We start from the raw sequence: 26,443 nt of genomic DNA, 5'->3' as shown, positions 1-26,443 counted from the left end.
CCTGCTGTTGGAGCTACTGGCACTCCACAACGCTCGGGGGCCATTCCCCGAGATGGGGGGTTCCCTGTGGCAGGTGGGAGGGAGCTGGTACCTGGGGTACGCCTGCCCCTGCCCCGTGGCCGGGCCCCGAGGCCTGGTTCCGTGCGGGGCAGCCCCGAGGCCGGCATCGTGCCCCTGGAGGTCAGCAGGGAGGCCGGAATGAGGCCGCTTCTTCCCCTTCGTGCCAGGAAGCCAGTCTGATGGTGAGCTGGGAGGTGAGGGGCTGAGGCAAGCCTGTGCCCCCCAGGGCAGCCCACCCTGCCAGAGCCCGGCCCTGTGGAGGAGCCAGCACCGGGGGGGGGGGCAGCCGTAGGGGGGTCCTGGATCTGTGCTGTCATCGGGCCAGAGTTGGAGCAGGACACCCATGGAAGGGGGGCCCAGTGCGTCCAGAGACCCGGCGGAGCACCTGCCAGCCATGGCGGGGGTGGGGTGAGATTGAACCCCGAAGGTGGAGCCTGGGCTTCCTGCTCCCCTCCCCCAGAGCACCCACTCTTTCCTGTGCCCACCTCCTGCCCGGCTGGAGAGGCTTCTGTGCTCCCAAGCTGCAGAGATCCCTGGGCTGGCCGCTCCCGGAGAGGCTTCCGTCCACACTGGCAGCCCTGTCTGTCTGGGGAAACCCAGACGGGGACCCTGAGGATTGGGGGGCAGAGGGCAGCAGGGCACGGTCCCTGTTCTTGCCCAGAAGAGCTAGGGCTTCTGGAAGGCAGGTGCTGGGTGCCCCGCGAGGAGAGGAGGAGGGAGCCCAGAGCCAGCACGCTGTGCAGCCAGGCCCAGTGCCCTGGGGCCTAAGAGAGCCAGCCTGGGAGCCGGAATCGCCCCTTCCCAGCCTGGTTACCGCTGCCTAACGGCGGAGTCATCCATCTGCCTCGTGCCTTCCACCCAGGAGATGAGCGCATACTGCAGTAAGAGGGGCCGCAGCCCCCCAGAGTCAGGAGGCAGAGAAGAAGGGAGAGGCTGGAAAACTTCTAATAAAATTGCATTTCCTGAAATAGCCGTGACCGTGATGGTGATGTGCCTGCCGCCATATTGGTTCTGACACGGGTACCGCACATTAGCGACGTCTCCCACGTTCATCCTCCGCCCAGGTCCCGGGCTGCTCTCTCCTGTTGATGTTTATTTATCTCGCGGGCTTTGCTGGAATAGCGATGCTCTTCAGCATGCCAGCACTGCATTATAACCCGCCGCCCGCTTAATTCAATTTCTCTTATGTTCTGACTCCGCTGACAAAAGTAATCGGCTTCTGGCTGCCAGGGCTGCAGAGTTTCCAGCGAGAGCTGAGTCTCCAGGTGTCCCCGATGTCCCCGGCCCGAGAGGGCTGCACACCTCGTTCTCGGGATGGGCAGAGCCCCCAACACCCGCTGCTGCCCTGATTCCCAGCCCAACGAGGCAGAGGAGGTCCCGTCTTCAACTTTAATGGATTAATCGAGATGACAGCAAAAGCCCAAGTGATCTAATTGGGCATGGGTTCATCTCCAAAAGCCTTAAAAAAGGAGAGTGGGACCCACGGAGACCCATTCAGGCTAAAGGTACCTCTGGGTCCCTGATTCAAGCCTAGTCACTTGCATTCCTCCATCAAGACAAGTCGTGTCGGGAAGGACAGCGTGCGTCTGTCTCCCTCCTGGTGGACCTTCACGCTGGCGCCACCCCCAGTAGGGGAGGGAGCCCGTCCTCAACCTGACCTGGGTCACTAGCCGCCCGTGAGCCTCAGGTCACCTCTGAGGAGTGAGCATTACTGACCTGCCCCAGGCCAGCAGGGACTCCCAAGGCTCCAGGTGGCAGGTTCCTTGGAGAAGAACCTACGAGAAAGGGTCCTTTTGGAGTCCCTCCCAGGAGCAGTTTAGCACCGTGGCCTCTCTTTCTGAGCAAGGGCGGTTTAAATGGTCCAGAACTGGGCACTGTGGGCTGTGGCATCATCCCAGAGCACCTGCTCTGTGGCAGGTGAAGCACCTGCCCTCGGGCACCTCCCCAGCCCTGTCCCTCCTGGACTTTGCACAAGAGGAGTCCGTGCTCACTGGTGGCCGAATAACAGGACATCACAGAGCTCAGATCCCGCAGACCCCCACGCGGGGCTACCTCCTGCCTGAGCTAGCCTCAGCTCAGCTCGTCGGGAATGGAAAATCGGGACCTCCGGCCCCTCCTCCGTCTGGCAGGCTGCCCTGGTCAGCTGTCCAAGCCTGTGCGAATCACGGAAAGATGAAGGATGGCCTTTAGGAGCCAGATAACCCGGTCTTGGGTTGCGCGTTTAGATCCTCTCGGAGGGGGCGGCTCTGGGCTGTGAATGTGCCGCGGGGCTGGCGCCTGCGGCCCCTAACCCCGTAATTGGCGGCTAATCGCTGTGCGCTTCTCGGGATGGCCTTCCTTAATTGTGGCTTTCGTGGTAAATAAATGCAGTATCTGTTACTCCTCCTTTATGGAGGGCGTCCTTGCCCTGCAGAGGTCATTATGATTTGGCACACGGAGAGCTTTGGAGCTCTCTTTAATGGAGGGTCTCACTGGAACAAGGCTCTGCGGACAGACCGCTTAGAAGGTGCTGGGAGGCCCATCCAGTGCACACTCGATAAACACGCCCCCATGCGCTCTGTTTAACTTAGTGGCCACGCCTGTGGCCGCTGTCAGCTCAGACCCAGGAGAGCCCTGGCTCAGGTCAGCCCCCCACCCGGCCTGACCCCGCAGAGGAGGCTCGAGGGCCGAGGATGGAGGGGAGTCTGCTGGGGGCGGCCGGGGCAGAACGGAGCCCAAGGTCAAAGCTCCCAGCAGGACGGAGCCGATTCGGAGCCACTGGGTAACGACCCTGTAAACTTGCCAGCTTATCAGGATGTAGGAAATGCTGGGTCGAGGCATTTTGTCACGGCCCTGACGGCGAGGAGGCACCTCCCGTGTTGGATGAGGGCGATTTTACATGATGGAGACGATGATTAACAGAGGCTTCTCTGCAGGCAGGCTTTACGGACCTCTGGTGACTATATTCTGTGTAATAAATACGGCAGGGAAGCGCCGTCTCCAAAGGCTGGGACAGTCAGTCCTGACTGACCTGTTTGAATGAAAACCCTAAACCTCCTGGAGTCAAACCATCATCACTCGTTACCCATCACTTAGGGGGACATCACCCAACGTGTATCTACCAGGAAGCACTAGAGATTTTCATATTCCAGGGATGCGGTAAACCCAGGAGGGCCAGAGCGCGCCACTTGGACACACTTCTTAAATCACGAGGTTGGTTTCTTGTCGCAGCGCAGAGGCCGGGAGAGCCATGACCTCGGTGACGGCAGCTGCGGTCAAGGGCTCCCCAGGAACGGGCCAGAGCGGGAGGAAACTCAACAGGGGGACAGCTCCTGACAGGGGGCTCCTCCCCACCATCCACCCAGCGCTGCAGGACCAAGGCCTTCTCCCGAACTGGAGACCCCAACCACCCAGTGTATCTCTGGAGAGGCTGCCGTGCTCCCCAACCTGAGGTGTTGCACTGCGAAGCGCAGAAATCCTCAGCGGGATGGGGAGGGGCCTGCTGGGGCTCGTGGCCGGGGAGGGCCTCCACTCCTACAGGGAGGTCAGAACATTCAGCCCGACTGAACCAGGAGTGCGAGGCCTTTGGTGTCTCCTGCTAGCCCTGCCGTCGGGGCAGAGCAGCGTCCAAGGGGACCTGCCGTCCGCAGAATGTCCCTGCGGCGCACCCCACACGCGCAGGCAGGTTTGCCAGGGAATCGCCCAGGCCCCGCAAGCCCCGTGAGACCCACGAGCACCCTGGACACGCAGGCAAGACTGTGGCCCCTCCCCCAAAATAGCTGGAGGGAGCCTCACCTGCGACTCAGCCGTGGCTCCTGCTGCAGCCCCGGCCAGGCTCGCAGGAAGAGGGAAGCTGCCTGTTTCCAAGACTCGAATGATGTCCGACGACTGGGGAGTGAGCCCAGGGCGTGGATCCGGTTACTTGGGTTCCAATCATGAGTCTTTCACTGAGTAACTGTGTGTCTTTGAAGAAATTCCTTAGCCTCCCCGAGTCTGCTTTCTCATCTGTAAAATGGATACAATTCAAGGACCAGAGCTAACATGAGTAGGGGGTAGCGATTATTGCGCTATGTTTATTAGTCTCAGCTCATGTGACGTCTTTCATCCCATGAATTTCCCTCTCCTGGGCCTTGACTGCAAACACTCATAGTCTTCCCTTGTATTTCAGCACCGGTTATTAGGCTGTAACTGATGGACTCTGGGAGGGTTGGTTTGTGGGAACTTCTGCTGCCCACCTTGGCCTGTGATACAATCGTCCCCTTTAACACTTATCTTTAAAACTAACCCTAAGTATTAATTATTTGTGGTAGGTAATTTGGACAGGAGGGAAAAGATAATGTAAGAAGAAGATGGAAATATTTTTTTCATAGCTTTTTGGAAAGTACTCATTTTTCTCTTGTGTATCAGGGAACAAAAGCCCATGGGTGGAAGACGTGGCTGAAGGTCAGGTACACATTTCCTGCGAACATAGTTTGTGCCGTGTGATCTCTCGGCTGGGTATAGAATGGCAGCTCACGTTCACTTCCCATCAGGGATTCCAAGGCGTTGCTCACATTCACATGGCCTCTGACGCCCCTGATGGCTGTGTGTCCTGACATCAGTGACCTCCCGTGCCCTGGACACCCTTCTTCCCCTCCCACCCCAGAGCCTTTTGAAACTTTCTTTGGAACGTCCATGTTCAGAAGCGTCCATGGGTTACAGCCAGGTGTGTTGACATTCGGTGGGCACTTGGAATGGAGACTCCAGTTTTGCTGGGAATGTGTCCATATGACCTCTGATCACCTCCCCCCAACCTGTGCTCTTTCCTGATAGAACATTTGCTCTCAGTGGGGAGCAGAACCCAGACACCCAGGCCCGGGGGTGTTGGGGACGGTCATAGGTACCAGGGCACTAGCGGCAGTCCGTGCTGAGTCCCTTCTGTCCTTCCTCCCTCTGTCCCCACGGTCCCGCTTCTACCTCCTGGGAGTTCTACTGCTGTCACCGTGCTTCCTTCCCCGTCGCCAAAATCCACTCTCGTTTCACATAAGCCGAGTCCAGGTGACTCTCTGAGGGGACGCTTGAGGTGGGCTGACTGTGGTCTCTGCTGTCTCCGGGGCCAGTTTCCCGTCTGCTCCTCTCTGCGCTGCGCCCAGGGCTGTGGCTTCCCTCCCAGGCCACCCCTGGGTGCTCTGCCTCTTCCTGAAGCAGGAGAGCTGGGTGACTGAGCAGGTGGGCAGCTTGGGGTCCTCTGCTTCTGCAGCAGCCTCTGTCCTACATTGGGGAGTAGGACGGGCCTCGGGTACCAGGCTGGGGAGTCAGGGCCCGGTCACTGCCCGGTCAGGGCGGCCTCCTCCTTGTCTGTAGCCCCTGAGCCGAAGGGCTGTGCTTGTATGTGAGACGGCGGGGAGGGGGCGCGGAAAGACGGACTTACCGAGGGCCTGCGTGATTTCAGGCTCTGATGACCGCTTTTTGGAATCCTCCACCGGACGTGCCTCCACCTCCCCAAGCCTGTGTGGGCAGCCCACAGGTCATTTAAGGACGCATCTTCCTGGCTTGACCTGGGTCTCACTGTTACAGCGGATGCTCCGTGGGTACCCGGCAGGGGTTGGAGGGCTGGCCCCTCTCAAGTGAGTGGGCCATCATGATGTTCCAGGACAGCGTGGGAAGGCAGCTCTCAGCCCTCGGCGTGGACTTGGGGGCATGGCTTCCTCTGTTCTCGTTTCCCGGGACGCCAGCCCAGCTGCTGTGAGCACCAGGGAGCAAATAAAATGGTGCCTCTCAGGTATTTATTGATGGTCTATTGCCTCTCCTGCCCCGGCCGGGACGGAGCGCCCTGCCCACCGCGCTCTCCCCGGCCCGCGGCCGAGGCACATGGGGGCGGATTTCAGGCCCACGTGTGACCTTGCAGTGCATCCTTCCTCAGAGCCTGATTCCAGGCCCACAAAGGCCGTCGTGGCTTTATGGACGGAAGGGTGTGCTTTGCGCACTGCGCTAGGTCGGCATCCGTGTTGGGGCTGATCCAGGTTAATGCAGTTAAGACGCTGCATCTCGGGCCTCAATCACGGTCTGCCTGAGAGCGTGCCCGGCCCAGGGGGCGGGAGGACCTGGAGCACGGGGAAGCGGGGCTGCAGGGGGCAGGGGCCTCGATGCTGCCCTCCCCAGGGCCCTGGCCCATCCCAGACCTGGCCCTCCCACCAGAGCTTCCCTAGAAGCCCAGCTGGGGGCCTGACCAAGTGCCTGATGTTGGAAAACTCCTCCCACCCATCATGGGGGGCTTCGTGGGGTGCGTGCTCTCGATGAGACTCGTGCACAGACTGTGGGGAGCAGAGCCGGGACGCCAGGGTTCCCGTGTCACCTGCCCGCGGCAGGCCTCCAGAGCTGGACCCTGCATCTTTGCCTGCTGTGCATCCCTGACCCCGCTCCGCCCCAACTCCCGGATCAGGGACAGGCTGGGGGTCTCCTGTCAGCTGGCTTCCCTGCAGAGCCCCCCATGCAGCAGAGAAAGGCTGCAGGAGGAGGGCCTCCACACCCCTCCTCCCCATGCCTGCTGGGCAGTGGCCCTGAGCCCGAGGGGAGTTTGGCTCAGTGAAGGCCTCTGCCCCGTTCAGAGCAGGCCCGGCTTTGCAGAGTTCATGGGGTCACCTCCACACCCAGCATCCGGGAGGCATCAGGGCCGCGTTTGGGCCTCAGTTGTGAGACGGCCACCCAGCCGCAAAGCTGGAAGACTTTCTGGCGTTTTAAGGAAAAGTTTGCTGATGACCAAGCCTGCGATAAAATTTTGTTTTATTCCTATAAAGATCAAAATGGGTCTTTCCCCATTTTGCTGGCCCGGGATCCCCCATGCCTTGCAGGAGCTGCTGTGTAGCTGGGGAGGGCAGGCGGCTTCTGGGGTGGGCCTGGAAAGGGCCTCTCGGCTTCCCTGAGGTCCACTGGCTGGGCCACCACCTCCTTGCAGGATCCTGGGAAGTTCATTCTAGTTACATGTGCAGAAAAAGGAGGAAATGGGTTTGGGGAACTTTGTCCCAAGCCAGTGGACCCCACAGCCGGGGCATCTCAGAGTGACGACATCGGGGGGTTGGGGGCGGATTAACCCAGAGCCTTCGGAAGCCCAAGAAGAGTGTAGGGACGATGGGCCCATCCCTTGGGAGGGAATCTGGCCCCTTTTCTCTGACGCTGTTGGGAGCACGGAGCCGGGCCGTCCTCCCTGGGCTCTGAGCCGGTGTCCTGGGAGCCCTGGCCCTGCAGCCCGAGGCCCGACACCTGCCCTCCTCCACCCACACCACCTGCCCTCGGCACAGGCTCGAGGACGTGCAGGTGCCCTGGTCCGCAGATGTCCCTGGAGGGGCAGACCCGTGCCCGGTGGGCTTTCCTCCACGTTCCTGGGGCACTGGGGGTAGGAAAGGCATCGCCCACCTGACGTGGTGGGAAGATTGCCCCCGCCTTGAGTCCTGTCTAATCCCAGAAACTTCCCAAACATCCTGCTGACCCTCCTGGCGGCAGTGACCCCAGGCATGGCAGGCTGACCCCATGCCCGCCCTGTGGCCACAGCTCGCTCTTGCCCACGACCGGAAGCTGGCTCTGCCTCTGCACACCGAAGGCGGCTGCCTGACGGGGCGGCGATGGGGCCGCGGAAGCCGGACACATTCTTAGAAGCTTGGCAGCGAGATACAGGCCAGGCTCATAAACTCGACTCACGGGGCCACAGCAGCCAGGTTCGATGAGCAGGCCCTGTCCATGCCTGGTGATAGAAGGAGATGGAAAGTTCTGAAAGAGCAGGGAGCCTGGAGCGGCACCCCTCCTCCACCCCAGCCTCAGCTCCGGGAGGAGGGAGGGACCTGCCGTGCCCCGCGTGTTAGGGCTCGGGGTGCGGGTGACAGGAGATGATTCAGGGGCTCCGGGGGCGAGGAGGGTGGGCAGCATCCTGGGAGAGGGGCTGGGTGGCAGAGGTACCTCTGGGGGCTCGCTGGGGACATTGGAGGACGGACTGGAGTGGCTGGATCCCATCCCTGCTGCCTCTTCCCTGTGGTCACCCCACCCTCCCCAGGAGCACCCAAAGCCAGCCTCTTCACCGCCGTGCATTCTTCTCCAGGGCTGGTTGCGTGACGGTCCCGGAGCCGAGTGCTGGGGCCCTCCGGGCACATCCGCTCCCACCCGGGGTGTGCGTGGACCCCACACGGGGAAGGGCGCTGGACCCGGATGCCAGCTGCACAAGCTGGAGTGACTAGAGGGGCCCTCGTTCCAGCCTTGCTTTACTGGTGTGGACGCTGCGGCCGGGACCGTGTGTGCCGGTCATCACTGGGGCTGAGGGACGAACCCGAGCTCCAGGCTTTGTCTTTCCACCCCAGGCTGCTGACCTGGAGGGCGTCGGGGGGGGTTCTCTGAGCCAGTGTCATCTTTGGAAGGAGGGGATGCTGCAGCGCCAGCCCCCAGGGCTGTGGACAGAGTGTGTGTGCCCCCCGCCCCAGCCTGGGAGGCCTCGGTCACCCCTGACGGCTTTCGTCACCAGTGGCGCCTGGGGCGGCACCCAGGGCAGGGCCCCCGGCCAGGGCTCCGAGGCTCGCAGGAAGCTCCTCTCATCCCCGTGGAGGGACGCCCGCCTGGCGCTCAGCCGGAAGGCACTTCTCAGCATCCTCGCCGCCCACGGCGGTGTCAACAAACCCGTATTAAGACACATCTGTCCGACTTCTCTCCTGTGTCCTGGACAGAAAGCAGTGGCCAGTACAATCCGGCCGCACTGAATGCAGCCGCTCCCCAGCCTCCAGCGGGAAGGCTGATGGGCTGAAGGACCTCACTGTCCTGCTGCCAGCCCGGGTCTGGCTCCTCGCGTCACACCCACCTCGGGACCGAACGGGGGCCGGCACAGACTGTCCTCACGAGGTGGTCCCGTGCTGGCCTCAGGAGCGCGGTTCTGGAGACGGGCATGCCAGGGCTCAGGGGGGCGGCGAGGGTGACCAGGACCACTTGAGCGTGGTGGGGATGCTGGTCCGCACAGCAGCACCGCTGCCGATATCGAGGGGCTGTGCCCAGAGCCCCCATCTCTCTGCTGCTGCCCTGCAACCCCGTCTGATGGCACAGAACCCGCACCTCCCGCAGGGCCTGGTCCTGCCCGGCTCCCAGGTGCGTGTATGGCGGGTGACCCAGGGCTAAGGCTCCTCCTGCTGCCCCACCGCGGGGGTCCGCCCGCTGGGTGTTTGCTGAACTGCCCGGGTCGGGTGGCAGAGGTGCTGGGCGCCAGGCTGGGCCTCCTCCGGACGCACCAAGCGGGGCAGACGAGGCAGCGGCTTGCGATGGCCCAGACCCCGGTCTCCTCCTGTCCCCTTCCCTCCCACTCCCCAGCGATGCCTGCCCACCGTCTGAGCTGTGAGGGTTCGGGGGCACAGAGCCCTGGTTGGGAAGGACCCTCATGAGGAAACTGAAAGACGACGTCGGGGCAGGGGCTTCTCGTGCTTGGCAGCTGGCAGCCCGAGCCCAGCCGGGGGCGCAGGGCTGCCTGTCTCTATCTGTCCCTTCCTCCCTCCCCCCTCTAGTGGATATTTCCAGAACCTTCTATGTGCAAGATGCTGTGCCGGGTATACAGCAGGGGACAGAGCAGGCCGGGCCCCACTCTCACGGAGCTGACCTTTTGTGGGGCTCAGACTCCCCAAATCCACGCTCAAATTCATGTGTCACTGGCCTCGTGAAGGGTCAGGGCACCCGAGGGAGACCCTGGGGCCTGTGGTCAGTGGAAGGGGCAGGAGAGGCCTCCATCGGGGGGAAGGCCTGGGTCAGGCCTGAGAGGCGTGGAGAAGGGCGTTGGGACAATGGACCCCCTGCAGCGAGGGCGAGGGTGGGGGAAGGGCTGCAGGCAGGCGGCCAGTGGGCATGGGCAGGGTGGTCTTGGTCCACAGTCAGAAAGGGTCTCCGGCATGGCCCACGGGATGGAATCCTGTGCTCAGTGACAAGATGCTGGAGACAGATGTCACGACACGGAAACAACACTCAAGGTTGAATTAAAAAGAAAAGAAGCAACAGGACAAAAAACCACGTGTAGGTTTACGTAGCTCGATGTCATGGGGCAGATGGAAAGAGCAGAGGATGCCCCTCAAGGGTCAGAGGTTGGCTCCGAACACCTGGCTCCAACCTTAGCTCTCCGCGGTCCCCGCAAGGCCTTGGGCTGACTCCCTGGGACCTTGGCTCCACCTTGTAAGCGGGGAGGACGGCTCTGTCCCCAGGAGTCACGGGGGCCGCAGGAAGCCCAGACAGAGCCCTCTGGCCAGCTCCCAGCCCCGAGCCGGCCTTGCCTCTGTAGCCGGTTTGGTGCTGCCTTTGCCCCAGAGGGAGCCTTTGTGCAGCCGGGCCGTGGATGGGACTTCATTTCGAAAGCTATAGGCCCACAGGCTCCATTCCCCAGACCCCGACCCTGGCTCTAGCCTGTGCTTTTAGTGGAGGCAGAGCTATAAATAACTCCCAATTTGCAGCTCTGTGGACACCAGGCAGGGGAGCCATTCATCCTGCTGCCCAGGTGGCCACCAGCTCTTGCTGGATTCTTGGAGCAGAAAAAGGGAGAGATTCAGAGAGAGGGCTTAGCTTCCAGCCCACCGCAGCCTGGAGCCTCCCTCCTGTGGCCCTGGGCACTTCCTCCCCTTCAAGCTGTGGGTGCCCCGAGGCGGCAAGGGTGCCCCCTGCACTGATTGGGGCCGGGCAGCCCCCCGGCAGTGAAGGAAAGCAGCCCCGGGAACAGGGAGCACAGGGCACGAGGGGTACAGGTAAGCCGAGGGCTGGTGGCTTTCCCGAACTGCTGGGAGACCCCCGGACGCATCCTGCATCCAGCAGCAGCCCCACGAGTGTGAGGCGTGGGGACCCCCAGGCACTGGGACTGCATCAGACCCACCTCCCGAGTAGGAAGGGCTGGGGATCCCTGGGTGGGGCACCGAGCCCATTTCAGCGTGCCACCCGCAGTGCTTCCAGAAGACTCCAGCCCATGAACTGAGGGTCTTAGATTCCTGTATCTCCAGTGGGCGTTTCACTCCCCAGGGCCCTTTCTTTCTGATTCAGCAGCTTCACTCGGGTGGTTGGCAGGTCCTTGCCGTTACCCTGGCACAACATCCAGCCTTTGGGGATTTCAGCAAGAAGATCAGTGATGCCAGGCAGGGCCCTGTGCTTCGACCGAACCTGAGCTCAGAGTTATGGGGAGACTTGGGGATGCAGATCAAGGCAGTAACCAAGGAAAACGGATCCGAATGTCCAGACCCAGTTTGTCCCATTTTGGAGCCTCTCAGAACATGAGAGGCTCAAACCATCGAGCAAATAAACAGACCATCAGGAAAGACTTCCTTCCATTTAAATCAAGCTTCGTAAATCTTACAACACAGGCGAGAAGCTTCCGTTAGAGACACCTTTCCCAGATTGTAAGATAAAACACGCGTGCAAAACTATTTGATTGGTTGGAAGCAGTTTATCCTTCTTGCAAACACGATAGGTTCTGGTGTGGTGTCCAAACACAGCCTCTCCCTGGTACTTGATCAAACACCCGCGTCCCTCCTTTCCCAGGCTCTGTGCTGAATTCACGTGACCTTGGATTCTGGGCAACCTGCCCAGAGTTCAGTCCACTTCCCAGGGGCCAGGGGGCCTTGTGCTAGTCAATCCTGAGTGTGGGACACGGAACGTGGGATGTGGCCTGCCCCGTGACCTGTACCCTGTTTTCTGTGCCCCAGGGAGGGCATCTGTGGTGGGTTGGATTCAACAGAGAGATGCGTTGAAGTTCTAATCCATGTGCCTGTGAATGTGGCTGTAGGTGGAAATGTAATCAGATATAATCAGGTTAAGATGAGGTCATCAAGGTGGCTCTGATCCATTGACTGGGGTCCTTATAGGAGGAGGAAATACCACGTGAAGACAGAGGCACCTGGGGAGCAGGCCATGTGATGATGGAGGTGGAGACTGGAGTGATGTGTACACCTTCATCCCCAGGAGGCACCAGCCTCCTCCTGGGCCTGCATCTCCCTATCGATGCCTTTCCACAGGCCTCACAACCTCCCTTCCTGCAGGGGCATGGGGTTGGGGTCTCTGAGGCCGTCAGGGCCAACTGGCAGGTGCCCGTGTCAGGGAGGAGAGAGCAGAGCTGCTGGAGGATGGGGAGGTTGGTCTGGAGAACACCCTCCAAGAGCCGCTGGCACCTCTAATTCCATGGGTGGAAACTCGATGGTTCCCCACTTACAATGGCAACCCCAAGCCCCCACCTCCACCTGTCTGCCCCACCGTTTACTTCTCGAGAGGTGGTCACAGGTTGCTTCTTTACAGTTCCTCTCTGGGCCAGTCAGGAAGAGCCTGGGCAGAGGCCTTGGAGCCCATGGGCTGTCCCTGGCTTCTTCCATCACCGCCGGCTGACCTTCCCCATGGACGCAGGAGAGGCTCAGAAGAGGGGAGAGGTGGGAAGCCCAGAATGCCTCGTGTTGACTATGCATTGGCCATGCATGCCTCAGGAGTCAGAGGGAGGCAGGGTGGGGTCAACACAGCCACCGATGCCACCCCTTCCCTCCCTCCTCCTTCTGAAGTTTGCTCCGGGGGGAAGGAGGACAGAGGGGTCCCTGAGCAGTGGGTTCCTTGGCCCTTCCCAGTACGCGTGACACTGTGTGATGCTACCAGGCATCTCTGACCATTGGGGGAAGGAAGTCAAGTTCAGGGTTTCACGGTGCTCTGAACACCAAAGGTTTGAGTGGATGGATGGATGAGTGTGTGGATGGATGCATGGATGGATGGATGAGTGTGTGGATGGATGGATGAGTGGATGGCTGGATGAGTGGGTGGATGGATGGATGAGTAAATGGATGGGTGGGTGGATGGATAGATGTGTGGATGGATGGATGAGTGGGCGGATGGATGGATGGGTGGATGGATGGATGGATGGATGGATGAGTGGATGGGTGGATGGATGGATGGATGGATGAGTGGGTGGATGGATGGATGAGTGTGTGGATGGATGGATGAGTGTTTGGATGGATGGATGAGTGGATGGGTGGATGGATGAGTGGGTGGATGGATGGATGAGTAGATAGATGGGTGGGTGGATGGATGGATGTGTGGTTGGATGGATGAGTGGGTGGATGGGTGGATGAGTAGATAGATGGGTGGGTGGATGGATGGATGTGTGGTTGGATGGATGAGTGGGTGGATGGGTGGATGGATGGATGGATGGATGGATGGGTGTGTGGATGGATGGATGGATGAGTCGATGAGTGGATGGATGGATGGATGAGTGGATGAGTGGATGGATGGATGAGTGGGCGGATGGATGGATGAGTGGATGGGTGGATGGATGGATGAGTGTGTGGATGGATGGATGGATGGTTGGATGAGTGTGTGGATGGATGGATGAGTGGACGGATGGATGGATGAGTGGATGGGTGGATGGATGGATGAGTGGGTGGATGGATGGATAGTTGGGTGGATGGATAGTTGGATGGATGGGTAGATAGATGAATGGAGAGGTGGATGACTGGATGGATGGACAGGTGAACAGAAGGAGAAATGAGTGGACAGAGGATGGTTTTCTAAATATTTCATGGGCCTCACAGTGAAACTTTCTGTGAGAGCTGATAGGCCTGAGTCCTAGTGGGGGCATGGATTCCCTGAAAGCAGCCAGTGTTCTCAGCCTCAGTGCCCCTCTGTCATGTCCAGCATCTCCCCCATGCAGGCAAGACCACACCATGGCCCTCATCACTTCCTGGGAGACTGACCCACAACACAGCCCCCACCCCCATGGGTGCCCGGCTTCCACAAGTGGCCTCCCTAAATGAAAGTGTGTCCCAGCTCTCTACGAAGGGATGTGCAGGGTCTCCACACAGTGAGGCCGTGGCGCTCCCCTGCTGCCCCCCAGGAGCCCTGCCACCTCCCGGAACCAGGGAGATGCTTTCCTGCCTCAGGTTAAAATGAAAAGCCAGTTGCATCTCCTGTCTGCCCTCTCAAGGGGCTTCTGTCAATTCATGGGAATTTGCCCAAGAAAAATGATTGGAGTGTTTTTCTTTTCCCCTCTACTTACATTTCTTAATCCTAGTGAAATAACGAGACAGGTAGCTCATGACAACTGTGGTTTTTCTCTCTCAATCCAATTTGATTACCCAAATCTGGAGTGTTTTCCACGGGCGCAGGACGCTAACTAATCATACAGGGAGACTTCTCCATTCTCGAGCTCTGGTGGGGACAGGTCCCAGGCAGCTAATGAATCACACTAATCAGAGAACCATCTCAAAAATTAATCCATTCTACTGTAACTATTTAAAGAAAAAATAATTATCGAGACTGTTCTCGCTAAATTATGCTGTCTAGAAGTTGTTGAAAGAAAATTTTGTCTAATTTTAAAATGTAATCTGGGTTTTGCAGATTTTTCTTTTCTGAGTGGTTAAAGGATTCAGCATGAATGACCAGGAGGAGAATGTGCCTTTTCTTCCCGAATTGTCGGGTCTTGGGTGTGACGTGTGCCAGCCTGGTGTGGCCCACGGCCTTGGCCTCCATCACAGACCCCACCTGGGAGCGTGCATGGCCTTGGGGCCACTGGAGCCCAGGCTTCTCCAGGGAAAGTGGGTCTCCCCACCTGCCTCTTGGTCCTGAGAACAGGCCCACATCCTTGAGCTGGGCGTGCCCCATGGCTTGGGGTGAGTGCAGCCTGAGTGAGTGACCCTGGCCCTCTTTGCCTGGGAGGTAGAGGTTGACAGGCCCCTTGAGCTCAGGGGTCCCAGTGGCGGAGCTGTGCCCACTCCCATCCCACTCGCTTCCCTGATGGGTTAATCCCGGTGCCAAGGGTGGACGGGGCCCTCCCATGCTTGGCCCCGAAGTGTTCAGAACATCTGAGAAGACTCCAGAAAACTGACAGCTGCCTTGCCTACGAAGGAGGAAGGTGTGACTCACAGAGGTTTTGCAGTTTGGGCTGGCTCACCGATGTCTGTCCATCCCAAGTGACCAAGGAGACCAGAGCAGTTCAGGGAGCCCGGAGCCAGAGCCCTGGGGTGGCCCCCCTCAAAGAGGAGGCGGGCTGCTCCCAAGAAGTCCCAGAGCCTCGGGCTCCCCGGCCAGGCTGGGCACAGAGGCCACCCCTGGACCACAGAGTCAGGCCCAGGCTGGCTCGGGGGCGGTGCAGGGGTGCGGGGGGCTGCCCTTCGGAGTCCGTCCCTAGTCTGCTGGCTGGGACCTTCCTTCCTGCTCTGGCCTGGTGAGGATGGAATGGGATGGGGTCCTCGGGACCCTGTACTGATGCAGCTCTTCCTGTTGGCATTTTGGCCTTACTGTCCTGCCCGTCCTGAGTGAGGGTGGGGGTGGGGGAGGGGGATGACCAAACCAGTGAGGGGGGGACAGGTACGTGACCCGCACACGGTGCTGAGTGTCAGGCCCCGTGACCCCAGGAATAGCAAGGGCCGTGGTAGCGATGACAAGCCACCCACCCCAGACCAGGAGCAGAAGCCGGGCAGGGTCAGAGAAGGTTCCGGAAAGCCAGGATAGGGAGGGCTCTTCGTCCCTGGCACCCTTCTCCTGGCCCGACGTTCAGCTGTGTATCCAGGACCACCTGCTCCATCCCCCCAGCATCCTTGTGGACCCCTTCCGTGCACTACCCGTGCGCCGCAGCGCAGGAAGCTTTTAAACCATCACCTGGACCAGTGCTGTCCAGTAAGGACGTAGGGTCAGTGGCCACATGTGGCTGCCCAGGACGCTCTGTTAGTCCTGCGTCTCCTCACACCTTTTCCAACTGAACCCACTAAACCTCCCCAACAGGGTCCACAGATGATGGACCCTATGTCCCTCCATCCTGGGGCTGAAGTCCACCTGCCACCAAGTGGGCCTCAGAGCTGGGAGGTGGAGCAGGTGTGTGCACAGGGCCAGCCCTGCATGGGGGCTTCTCTGCACGGAGGCCCCTCCCTCCCTCCCTCCCTCACCTCTACCCAGGCAGCTCCTTACCGTGACTTCAGGGTCTCAGGTTCCTTCAGGTTGTGTGTTCCTTCTCCCCACGGCCCTGTGCCCGCCCGAGGCTGCTGTGAGAATCCACACCACGCTCTCAGCTGGGACGTCTGGGGCCCCCAGAACACAAGTGGGTAGCCGGGAGCTGCTGTGATTCAAGGCCCTGCTGCCATCACAGACCCCCCTTCCTGGCTGTCAGCTGTAATCAGCATGGCAAAGACCCGAAACATATTTTGGGACCATTGGAGGCAATTCTATGTACTCAGTTCCTACAAGAGGAATCGGCACAGCCTGGCACTGGGGGAAGGTTGAGGGAATGAAGCTAACCCTATAAACTGATGAATGTCAGCACAGCCCACCCTGAAATCGCAGGTAGGGCAGACACGTGCATGCAGCGTACTCTAATTATTGGGAACCAAGCAAAATGTGTGAGCACGTAGAAGCTCCTAATATACGCGTGTATAGACGTATACCTGTGTATATGTTAGAAAGCCTTGTGGGGGGTGGCAGGGGGCTGTAGGCGGAGCACAGCCCCAGGCGGGTCAGAATGGGAAGCAGCTCCCTGTCCTCGGGCTGCTGACAACAGACCCAGCCGGTCCCAGGCCAGAGCAGCCCAGAGCTGGCAGCCAGGCCTCTGGAGCCAGCCTGGAGGCCCCTCGGGGCTGGGATGCTGCTGGGTGGTCTTGTGGGTCCAGCACAGTGGGAGCCCCAGGACCCCGTCCATCCTCTACCCCCCAGATGCTTCTGGGGACAGAGAGGGGCTGGGACAAGCCACCACCCAGGCCTCCTGGAGTCTCCCGTGACCCCTGCCGAGACCGCCCCTCCTCCAGAGCCCTGTGACCCCGGCCTGGGGCGTCTCGGGGACGGAGCAGCTTCTCCAGGGAGGACGGGAAATGCCATTTCTACCTGCAGTTCTCAGAACACAGGCTCGCTGGCCTAACGTGCACAGAATAAATGTCTGTGGGAGAGAGTTATTCAGGCCCAAGGCCATCGGAAAGCTGCCCTCTGACCCTCCTCCTACTGATGGTCACAGAGTCACCTGCAGGACGGGACTTGGTGCCAGCTCCCCCGGGGAAAGATGACCGAGGACACATGATTGGCCGTGGTCAGGGTCTGATCCATTTGGCGGGCAGCCTGGCGGGACGCGTCCAGGGCCGTGGAGACGCTCAGACCCTCTGACCCCGTAATTCCTCTCCCGGAAATATGTCCTGAGAAGATAATTCAAAAGAAGAGGAAAGGCGTGTTGATAGCAGAGCTAAGCTGGAAAGCGCAAACAGCAGAGATGCCCGTCTCGGGACAGCGTGGTGGACCACAGGAAGGGGCCTGAGTTGGTCCCGTGCAGCTGGGGGTGTAGCTGTGGAGCAGCGTGGAGGGCCTAGCGGACCCGGAGGTGGAGAAGGACGGGGCAGGCGGCGGCTACACAAGGGCCCTTTAACAGAGTCTGGGGGGTGGGGCTGCCCCAGGGGAGGGTCACCTCCCTGTCCCCTCAGTGGCCCTGGCACTGGTCCTCGGTGGGGCTGTGCTGTCCCTTGCTGGCCTCCAGAGCTCAGGATGCTGGGACGGAAGGCCTCTGCCCCACACCAACTGCAGGGCCAGCCACCCGCCTGCAGCAGAGCAGCCTGGTGCTGGGGGACACGCGCATGTCACGCCGCAGCATCCCTTGCGCTGTCCTAGCCCATAATGATGCTGAGAGAATGAACAGTGGTGGGGCGGGGGGCTTTCCCTCAGCCGCGGCCGTTCTGACTGGCTCTTACATCAGGTCTGTCCTTGCATCAGCCCCCTACCCTGACCCGACACAGCGGCCTTCATCCCTTCCACAGGTGAGAAAACTGAGGCACAGAGAGGGCAGGCGCCTGACCTGAGGGCCCAGCTGTGAGCAGCCCTGGGACTCGGACCCCAAGGGGTGGAGCTCCGAACGCCACCCTGGCCTCCTCTCCCTCCCTGGTCCAGTCTTGGTTTCTCCTGCCGGCTGGGCCCTGCCTGCTCGTCCTCTTGCTGCCTCTGGGAACCCGTTCCTGCCCACGGCCGCATGGAATCAGGGAGCATGGGGGACCCTGGTCAGGCTGACCAGGCTCAAGCCCTCGCATCATCGCCTTCCGGCAGCTGTGTGAATGTTGAAATCTCCTAACCTCTCTGAGCTTCCTTGTCCCCATGTGTGATGTGAAGATCGGGCGAATTGATTCCTCATAAGTAATAACCAATAGTCAGTGTATCGATGAAGGAGCATGTGACTCCCCGTGAGCACTAGCGAGCCAGTCCCCACGGTCAGCAGCTGCCTGCGCGGCCCAGCAGCTTGCTTCAGAGCCCCCAGGAGCCACCTGGCCTGGCCCAGCAGCTTGCTTCAGAGCCCCCAGGAGCCACCTGGCCTGGCCCAGCAGCTTGCTTCAGAGCCCCCAGGAGCCACCTGGCCTGGCCCAGCAGCTTGCTTCAGAGCCCCCAGGAGCCACCTGGCCTGCTCCGTCCCGCCCGGTGTGCTCACCTGGTGTGTTTGGGCATTGACGTTTCAAATGGGAGTTGGTAAAATGCAGAAGCTGCCCTGGGTGTGTGAGGGCAAAATGGATTTCTCCCGGAATCATGGGGGTGTCCCAGCAGATGCTCTGGTTGTTTGCGTTTTCCCAAGCCCAAGGCCACCGATCCCCTGGTGGGGTCAGGGGGAGACCAGAGCCCACCAGGGAGGCCCAGGTGTGCCGGGTCATCTCCACACAGCTGCTGGCCCTCCCCAGGCCGGGCGGGGCCTCCCGTGGGCTCACCTGTCCTTCCACCATCGCTGTGCCCTCCTCCAGAGCGCTACTCCTCTGATTCCTCCCGTCTCCAGGGCCAGGCTGCCAGGGAGGGACGGCCTGAGAGTGGCTATTGCCGGGAAGGTCCTCTGAGGATGGCTCGGGGGCTACCCAGGGTGCCTTCTGACCTCCCAGCCCCACGGGCCTTCCTGCCCCTGCTGGTAACTGCTCCCAGGAGGGGCCTCAACGTGCCGTCCTGGGGAGCACAGAGATGGGAGCCCAGGGCCCTCCTGGGGTCCTCGAAACGTCCCCTGCAGCAGTAGCATCTGGATTACATCCTCAGGGCCTGTGTCAGCTCTTCATGCGGTAGATTGTTCCAGAACCCTTGATACATCCGTTACATTTGACCCCCGTGTGTGTGTGTAATTAATACCTATATGCTTCCTCATGGGTGTGGATGTGGCCTCACCCCTCTGTCACCAGCAAGATCCGGGGGACTTTGGGGACAGATACTTCTGGGTTAGATGCTGCCGGAGACAGCGGCCTCCCCGTCTCAGACGGACAAGGTCCATTTATGACTGTATCTGAGAATGTGGCCAGAGATTTCTGGAATCCCACTGGTTCTGTTCTGGATGATTCATTTTTCCAAGCTGTTGAGTAAAGTAAGCAGATTCATGTGTTAATGGAAATGAAGAAACAGTTTATTCCGAAGGGAACCATGCTGTTTACGAGCAGCAAAGGGTGCGGGCGTTGAGCGGAGCGGTATGGTCTCCGCGATCCCCGCGCATCTGTCCAGACTCAAGCGAGCAGCGCGCTGGAGAGCAGTTGCTGTCTGAGGAGGCGTGCTGTCCACCTGACCCCGGATGGCTTCAAGGTCGTCCTGGTCGTCCAATCCTTAGGTTTGGGGGTGGGCGAGGGCATCTTGCGGGGGCGCGTTTCTGAGCTTCCACATCTTTGGAGCTTGTTTGTGCTGGTAAACAAAGAGGGGGTCCCAGCATCATGTGCATCACGGTGGGGAGAGGGGTGTTGCTGGCGGCAGCGTTCCCACATACGTGCAGCTCGGTCACTGGTATAGAATTTCAGACGTCACACAGGGACATACACACCCACACACAAATACTTGTGCGTGCACGTGCGCACACAACATACAGGTGTGTGCACACACACGCACACATATACACAAACACACACACGGGATCAACAGCTGGGCACACAGGCTCTTGGCCATAGGAGGTTCCCGTGGCTGGTGAGCTGATTGAACTGGGGTCCACTCAGACCCTCTGTACCTCCTCGGGACGCTGATCAGGGAGGTTGAAAGGAATCAAACAGGGGTGCTTAGCCCAGTCGAGGAGAGCACTGGGGAGAAGCCACAGCGCTAAGTGTCCCCTGTGAACAGGGCGAGTCTGGACTCTGAGGCCCGCCAGCTCTGCCTTCAGTCCTGGCCCTTCCCGCGTTTTTCCTGCCTCACGTGGGCCGTCTTTTTCCCGAGATGGAAAATTCCAGAGCATTGGCCCTGGAGGGTGGACACTGCAGCTCCAGGGCTAAGCCAGCTAGAGGCCCTCACGGGGCCTGGTGAGCGCAAGGGCTCAGGAAATGTGAGCAGGTAAGAAAAAAAGCTTTGTCTCATGGGCCTTCCGAAGAAAGATGCTGCTGGTCTCTGCTGTTTGAGACCAACTCTGAATGTTTTGCAGGCGCCTGAGAAATTGCGTATGTAAAGCACCATTGGCTTTTTGGGGTGTAAATGAGCTCGACCAAAGCCCCCTCTCTCCGCTGGCTGTCAGATCTGAGTGAATTTAGCCCCAGTCCCTCTGATCCCAGGTGGCTGATCTTCAGAGCGGGGACCACAGGGGCCGGGCTCCTTCTGTCTCTTAAGGAGGAAGGAGCTGGTCCCCCAGGCAGGGCCCCAAGGCAGATGAGCTATGTCCCGTTAGGACCCCTGGTGAGCGCACCTGTCCTGAGGCTCCTCCCTCGGGTTCTTCGTGGGCTGCAGCGCCCAGGACTTGGGAAAAGCCGTCCTGTCCCTTGAATGCACATCACTCCGTCTCCTCTTGGCTGTGTCCCCGCAGCCCCCTCTGTGGCCCTTGTCACCCTGCAGCTGCCAGGATGTGTCTTCGACTCCAGGCACAGTTTGCCCCACAGTTTTGGCAAATTGGCCCTTCAGCCGATTGACCCAGACCCACCTGAACCAGTCCGGTCGTGTCCAGGACCTGCACCTCAGCCGGGGCCCCCGCTTCTCAGCCCCCTGGACGCCCTGGGCCCTGCCCTGCTCCCCTCCCAGCCGCCAGGCCCCTCCCTGCCTGAGAGGTTGGCCCGGCGCTCTCTGTGTCCCGAGAGGCTTTCTGTTCTGTCCTTCACGAGCAACTGGGCTGCAGGGGCGGCTTCCTTCTGGGGAGGTGGCAGCTGGGAATGAGCCTCTCCGGGCCTGGAATCACCCAGGTGTCCTCGCAGAGGGGGATTCGGAGAGAAGAGACCCAGCCTCTCCATCCCAAGGCCCCCAGCACTGGCCGCTGGGGAGACAGGTGACCCTGCAGGCCGACGTCCACACGTGCACACAGGGGATGTGTGTGTACGTGCGAGGTGGAGGGAGAGGCGTGTGGGCCGGGCCGGGTCCCGGGGCTTCCGCTTCCTCTCGAAGGCTCGAGCTGGCAGAGCTGGTCCACGTTGGGCCCCGAGGCCCGGGACAGGCACTGAGCGCGTGGCCATCGGGAGATCCACGCCCCTGGCCTGCACGGGCCGAGGGCCCCGTGGTTGTGACACAGATGCAGGCTGGACCGCTGTCCGCAGCCGTCAGCCACCATCCCTCTGCTGCCTCAGCACCCCCAGCCCTGGGCGACGCCCTCCCCCGCTGGGAGCTGCCACGACGCTGGGGCCAGAGGAGAGGAGGTGGTGACGTGTGGGCACGAAAGGCCCCTTTGTCCCTGGGACGTGGTGGCCCAGCCCTGCGCCTCCGTCCGCCCCCAGCAGGAAGTGGGCCAGGGCTGGGTGAGCCGAGCTCCCGCGGCCAACAAAAGGCGCTGTGTGATCAGCCTGGCTGGCCAGTGCCCTCCGCAGGGCCGGCACCCGCCCGCCCAGGCCACCACGCCAGGTGGGGACAGGACGGTGGTCAGGCAACAGGTATGCCTGTTTGTTTTGCAGACACACCCGCATGCCTGCTGTGTGCCAGGGCAGCCCATGAAGTGGTCCCACAAGTATGGCAGTGAGTGTGCCTGTGGACGAGTGCGCGTGTCTGTGCGTATGTCCGTGGTGTACACGTGTGTGCTGCTTCACACGTGCGGGTGTGGTGTGCGTGTGCCTGCACGTGGGCATTTGTGTGGCCTCTGCCTCCTGTGCGTGTGCACACGTGCACGCGTGTGTACGTGTGTGTGAACGTGTGTGGCCAGACTCTGTGGCTGCAGCGGGGGCAGGACCTACGCCCCTCCCCCTGTTGAAGGCACTTGGGACCCTGCCCCTCAAGCTTTCCTCCCTCTTCCTGACTGACCCTCAAATGTTGTCCCGTTATGTTTGTGGGGCTCCCCCCAGGAGAACGGGCGCTGCATGTTCCCCCACCGCCGTCGCCCCGCCTCTTAGAACTGCGTGTGGGACAGAGCAGAGGGGATGAAGGCTTGGTGACAGTAGTCCCCCCTGTGCTTTGGGGAAGGGGAACGGGGCCCGTGTCCTCGACCGAGGGCCTGGAGCCGAGCTGAGCTGCGGCCTGGGGGGAGGAGCCTCAGGAGACCAGCGGGCGTCCCAGCCCCTTGGATGCTTGGAGCTGGCTCGGTCTCTGCCAGTGTCTGTCTACTGTCTCCAGCCCTACGGTCAGCGGCCAAGAGTGGCTTCTGTCCTCACCTGACCATGAAGGATGTGTGTTTTACACATGGACTGGCCAAGCCCTGGGCCAGGTACTCCACCTGCAGCTTCTTCTCTGTCCCCTTGGTCACCAAGCTTCCCGGGGAGGACGGAGCCCATGGGAAGCACTGCCAGCTCGAGGTCCTCTGCTGAACCCATCCCTCCTCTGTTGTCTGGTCCTGCAGACTAGCCAGGGAAGCGTGGGTATCAGAACCAGGCCTCTGACGTTGCCCATGCTGCCCTGCCCCGCTGGTCTGGGCCAGTGGCCTTCTGGATGGCTCCAGTCTCTCTGTGTGGGGCCTCGCTTCGGCCTCCCTGCCTCCAGGGCTGCATTTCCCTCTTGCAGCTGAGGGCAGGTCTGTCACCTGAGAAGGCCACGTTCCTGCTCTTGGCTCCGCTCCCTGGGCACAGCTGGGGTCTGGGTCCCCTGCCTCCGTGGTGACAGGCACAGTACGCTGACAGCATTTCCCTGGGTGCGGCCCAGGAGACAGACAGGAGCACAGATCCACATTTTTTTTTAGCCACTCTTGAGCCCCCTCCCATGCCGTCTGTCCTGGTTGATCCCAGAGAAACCCTCCCTTCTTTCTTTAATTCGTCATGACCGTCTCTAAGCCATGCACATAGCGTTTCCGGGCATTGGCAGGGTGTGTATTTCAATCCTGTTGCTTCCTCCTGGGTTTACGGTTTGCATTTGTCGGTGTGCGACGAGCTTTTTGTGTTGTCATTTACTGTCACCAAAATGGTGCACCAGGGACGGCGGGGCTGCTGCGGGGGCTTCTGTGGGGATGATGAGCGGATGAGGAAGAGTCCCGAGAGGATGTGCCGGGGATGCAGCCGCCTGTGGCCCGCGGATCCTGGGAGGGCCATGTGGAACACGAGGTGCGGCTGGAGCCAGGCCTGCCATGGCCTAGAGACGTTTCTGGGCGGCGAGACGCCCCGTCCCCCACGCCTGCCGTGAGAGCAGAGCCGCGTCTCCTCTTCCGTGGGAACCACGCTGACGCTCAGCTGGAGTGTTTTTTCACTCTGACTTCAGTTGGATGCGGGGCATTTCCGTGCTGTGAGGTCTCCTGGGCCATCTTAGCTCAGGCTGCGGTCACAAAGCAACATAGGCTGTAGGTCTTGAACAGCAGAAATTCATTTTCTCGAAGTCCAGAGGCGAGGAGGCTGCGATGCAGGTGCGGCTGACTCGCCCCTGGTGGGGACCCCCTCCTGGCCCACAGACGGCCGCCTGCGCTGTGTCCCACATGGGAGAGGCTGAGCTCTCTGAGGTCAGTTCCTATAAGGGCACCAATGCTGTGGGGTGAGGCCCCACCCTTATGACCTCATGTAACCTCAGGTACTTCTGTAAAGGCCCTGTTTCCAAGTCCAGCCACTCTGGGGTCAGGACTTCATCCTGCGACTGCAGGGGGCGGGGGGGTCACAGTTCCGTCTGTAGCTCGGCCTAGAAAGGAGCCGGTCTCAGGATGACCAGCTGGCTGTGGGTAGAGAGATGCTTGGTGTGGGTCCAGGTGAGCAGCACGCTACCCACAGGGCCCTCTGCTGTGCCCTTGGCAGGCACCACCAATCGATCCCAGGGCACTCCCTGCTGTGCTCAGGCAGTTCCTGCTTGCTTGTCAGAATTGGCATCAAGAGGTCGCCTGGGATGCCATCCTTGTCTGTTTTCCAGACCACCTCCCAGTTCACCCTTTGTTAAGACTCACCGAGCCACCCTCCCGTGCAGGGGCCCCAAGGCCCAGGCCCCCATGGGGTGAGGCCCCTCCCAGGTCCCCTATCGCCTTTGTAGGGACAGTCAACTGCCTGCAGGACTGGTGGCGTGATGGGCGGCCCCCCTGCAAAGTGGAAATGCTGGGATCCTTTAAAAGTTATTAAGAATTTCAAGATGCAGGAAGAGCAGTGTGGGGCCATGGGGGCCGCTGCAGCCACCAAAGCAGTCGAACCTGCCTTAAAAAGGACGCACATCACTCTGTCCTAATTCAAAACGACCCGTAGTTCCCAGGTTCCTTGAACAGTTCCATGCATACAGTCAGTGTTCTCTCCATCACAAAGTCCCTCCTTCCAGGGTCTCCATCACAGAGGGGTTCCCAGGCCCTCCCGCCACTGCCACAGGAAGGTGTTGGGTTTCCCAGGAAGAGAGAGACGCAGCCCCCTTCTGCCTGGAAGCGTGGGTTTGGAGTCATCAGTGCTTAGCGGCCACGGGGTCTACCTTCCCCACCCCACCTGACAATGACAAGGACTCGAGTCCTGATGTCACCAGCCCTGGGACGTCCTCGGGGGGGGTCCCTTTTGTGGATGAGGCCCCGGGAGGGCCGTGGCCTCCGTACAATCTGCCAGGAGTCCCCACCCTCCCCCTGCCCACCTCCCTCCCAGCACCCACCCAGGCCCCAGGATTCCGGCCTGCAGACGGGCAGTCCCCACTGCATCTGAGGGGGCTCCTGACCGGGAGACCTCCCCCCTGCCCCCCGCCCACCGCTGTCTTTCCTGGCTCTCACGTGGATTCCAGACAAAGGAGAGAAGTACATTGTTGCCTCCGGGAAGGGAGGTCCTTGAAACTGTCCCCAACGCCCTCAGTCACTACTTACTGAGTGGCCAGTGGCAGAGCTGGTGGTGGGCAGTGAGCGATTGACTGCGAGGCCAGGGAGGGGGCAGCAGTCTGGCCAGGCCACCCTGATTGACACCAGGCGCTGCCCACTGGACCATCCCATCCCTGAATTCCGGTGCCGGGAAGCGGGCTGCGTAGGTACTGCTCATGCCCCAGGCCAGCACTGACAGCTCTCTCTTCTCTCCACAGCACGAATTATCAAAACAAAGCAGTGGTGTGACATGCTCCCTTGTCTGGAGGGGGAAGGCTGTGACTTGTTGATCAACCGGTCAGGCTGGACGTGCACGCAGCCCGGCGGGCGGATAAAGACCACCACGGTACGTACGCGGCCCCCTGGCTGTACTGGGGGTGCGGGAGCCTTAGGCACCAGAGCACACTGGGGTGGGGGTACACCCCACACCAGCGATGACAGGACAGACAGACAGGCTGCCAGCCCCTCCTCCTCCAGAACCTCCCTGCTCTGCGGCCGGATCAGTCTGTCCCCGGGCTGCTCAGACCCATCACACGGTCACTGAGTGCCCAGCGGCCCGAGAGGCTGGACAGAACCCCCTCCGGGCCGGTCAGCCCACACGAGGTTGCTGGTGAAGTTGTCCTGTTTCTGGGCGATGTACTCCCAGCTTCAGGCTGGAGGGAAGGTTAGAACCCACAGAAGGGCTTCAGAACGAAGGGCCTTTAAAGAAAAAGGATTGGGGAGGGGCCGTGGGCCTCATCCAGGCCATCCCCTACCCCCCAGGCAGGCATGGTGGCTGTTTGGAGCAGAGACCCTGAGAGCCCCGAGGGTGCCTCTGTCCCTCCTGGATCCCACCGAGATGGACAGTTGTGGACTCTGGGCTCCCCAGGCTGGTCTCCCGCAGGCTGGGAGGCAGAGGGCGGCAAAGTGGCTCTGGGGCTGTTTTCTCTGAGATTCCTTTCCCAGAGGAAAACTCATTAAGTGCAGGCTGGGATGGTGTGGTCCAGGGGAGCGGGGCTGCCCGGCCGGGGCCAGGGGACGGCTCTGGTGCTCCGTGGGCTGGGCCCGCTCAGTGTTGGACTCGACCAGCCAATTATCACCCCTCATCCGGGCTCTTCCTTGTGAGGCTGACGTAGACAGCTGAGGACTGGGGTGGGCTATGGCTCCTGGCCAAAATTCCCGCCTCGATGCTGGGGGACGTTATGTCAGGGAGGTCTGGGGTCTCGTGGAAGGATCTGGAAATTCTCCCCTGGCATCCACGGCAGAGAGGCGGGGGCCACGGCCCCTCAGGAATTAGTCTAGAGGAAAACCCACCCCTTCCTGCCCTTGCAGCCTCCGCTGCAGAAGTCAGATGGGCTGTTTCAGCAACGTCCTTAAGAGGCCAATTAGGTGTAGCTGCTCCGAGAT

At 60.7% G+C, this 26,443-nt stretch overlaps 1 protein-coding gene across 2 annotated transcripts in view; it reads left to right on the top strand.

The window, feature by feature from the left end:
* TAFA5 (TAFA chemokine like family member 5) overlaps window positions 1-26,443 on the top strand; it is a 195,204-nt gene that overhangs the window by 138,891 nt on the left and 29,870 nt on the right. For both annotated transcript variants that reach the window (XM_061205502.1, XM_061205501.1), the window contains exon 3: window positions 25,276-25,403. In XM_061205502.1, the coding sequence (XP_061061485.1) occupies window positions 25,276-25,403 (128 nt within the window). The remainder of the gene's footprint in view (window positions 1-25,275; window positions 25,404-26,443) is intronic.

The sequence above is a fragment of the Eubalaena glacialis genome, chromosome 11, assembly GCF_028564815.1.
Source record: "Eubalaena glacialis isolate mEubGla1 chromosome 11, mEubGla1.1.hap2.+ XY, whole genome shotgun sequence".
In the NCBI taxonomy this organism is placed as follows: Eukaryota; Metazoa; Chordata; class Mammalia; order Artiodactyla; family Balaenidae; genus Eubalaena; species Eubalaena glacialis.
This window is presented reverse-complemented; position numbering and strand designations above follow the sequence as displayed.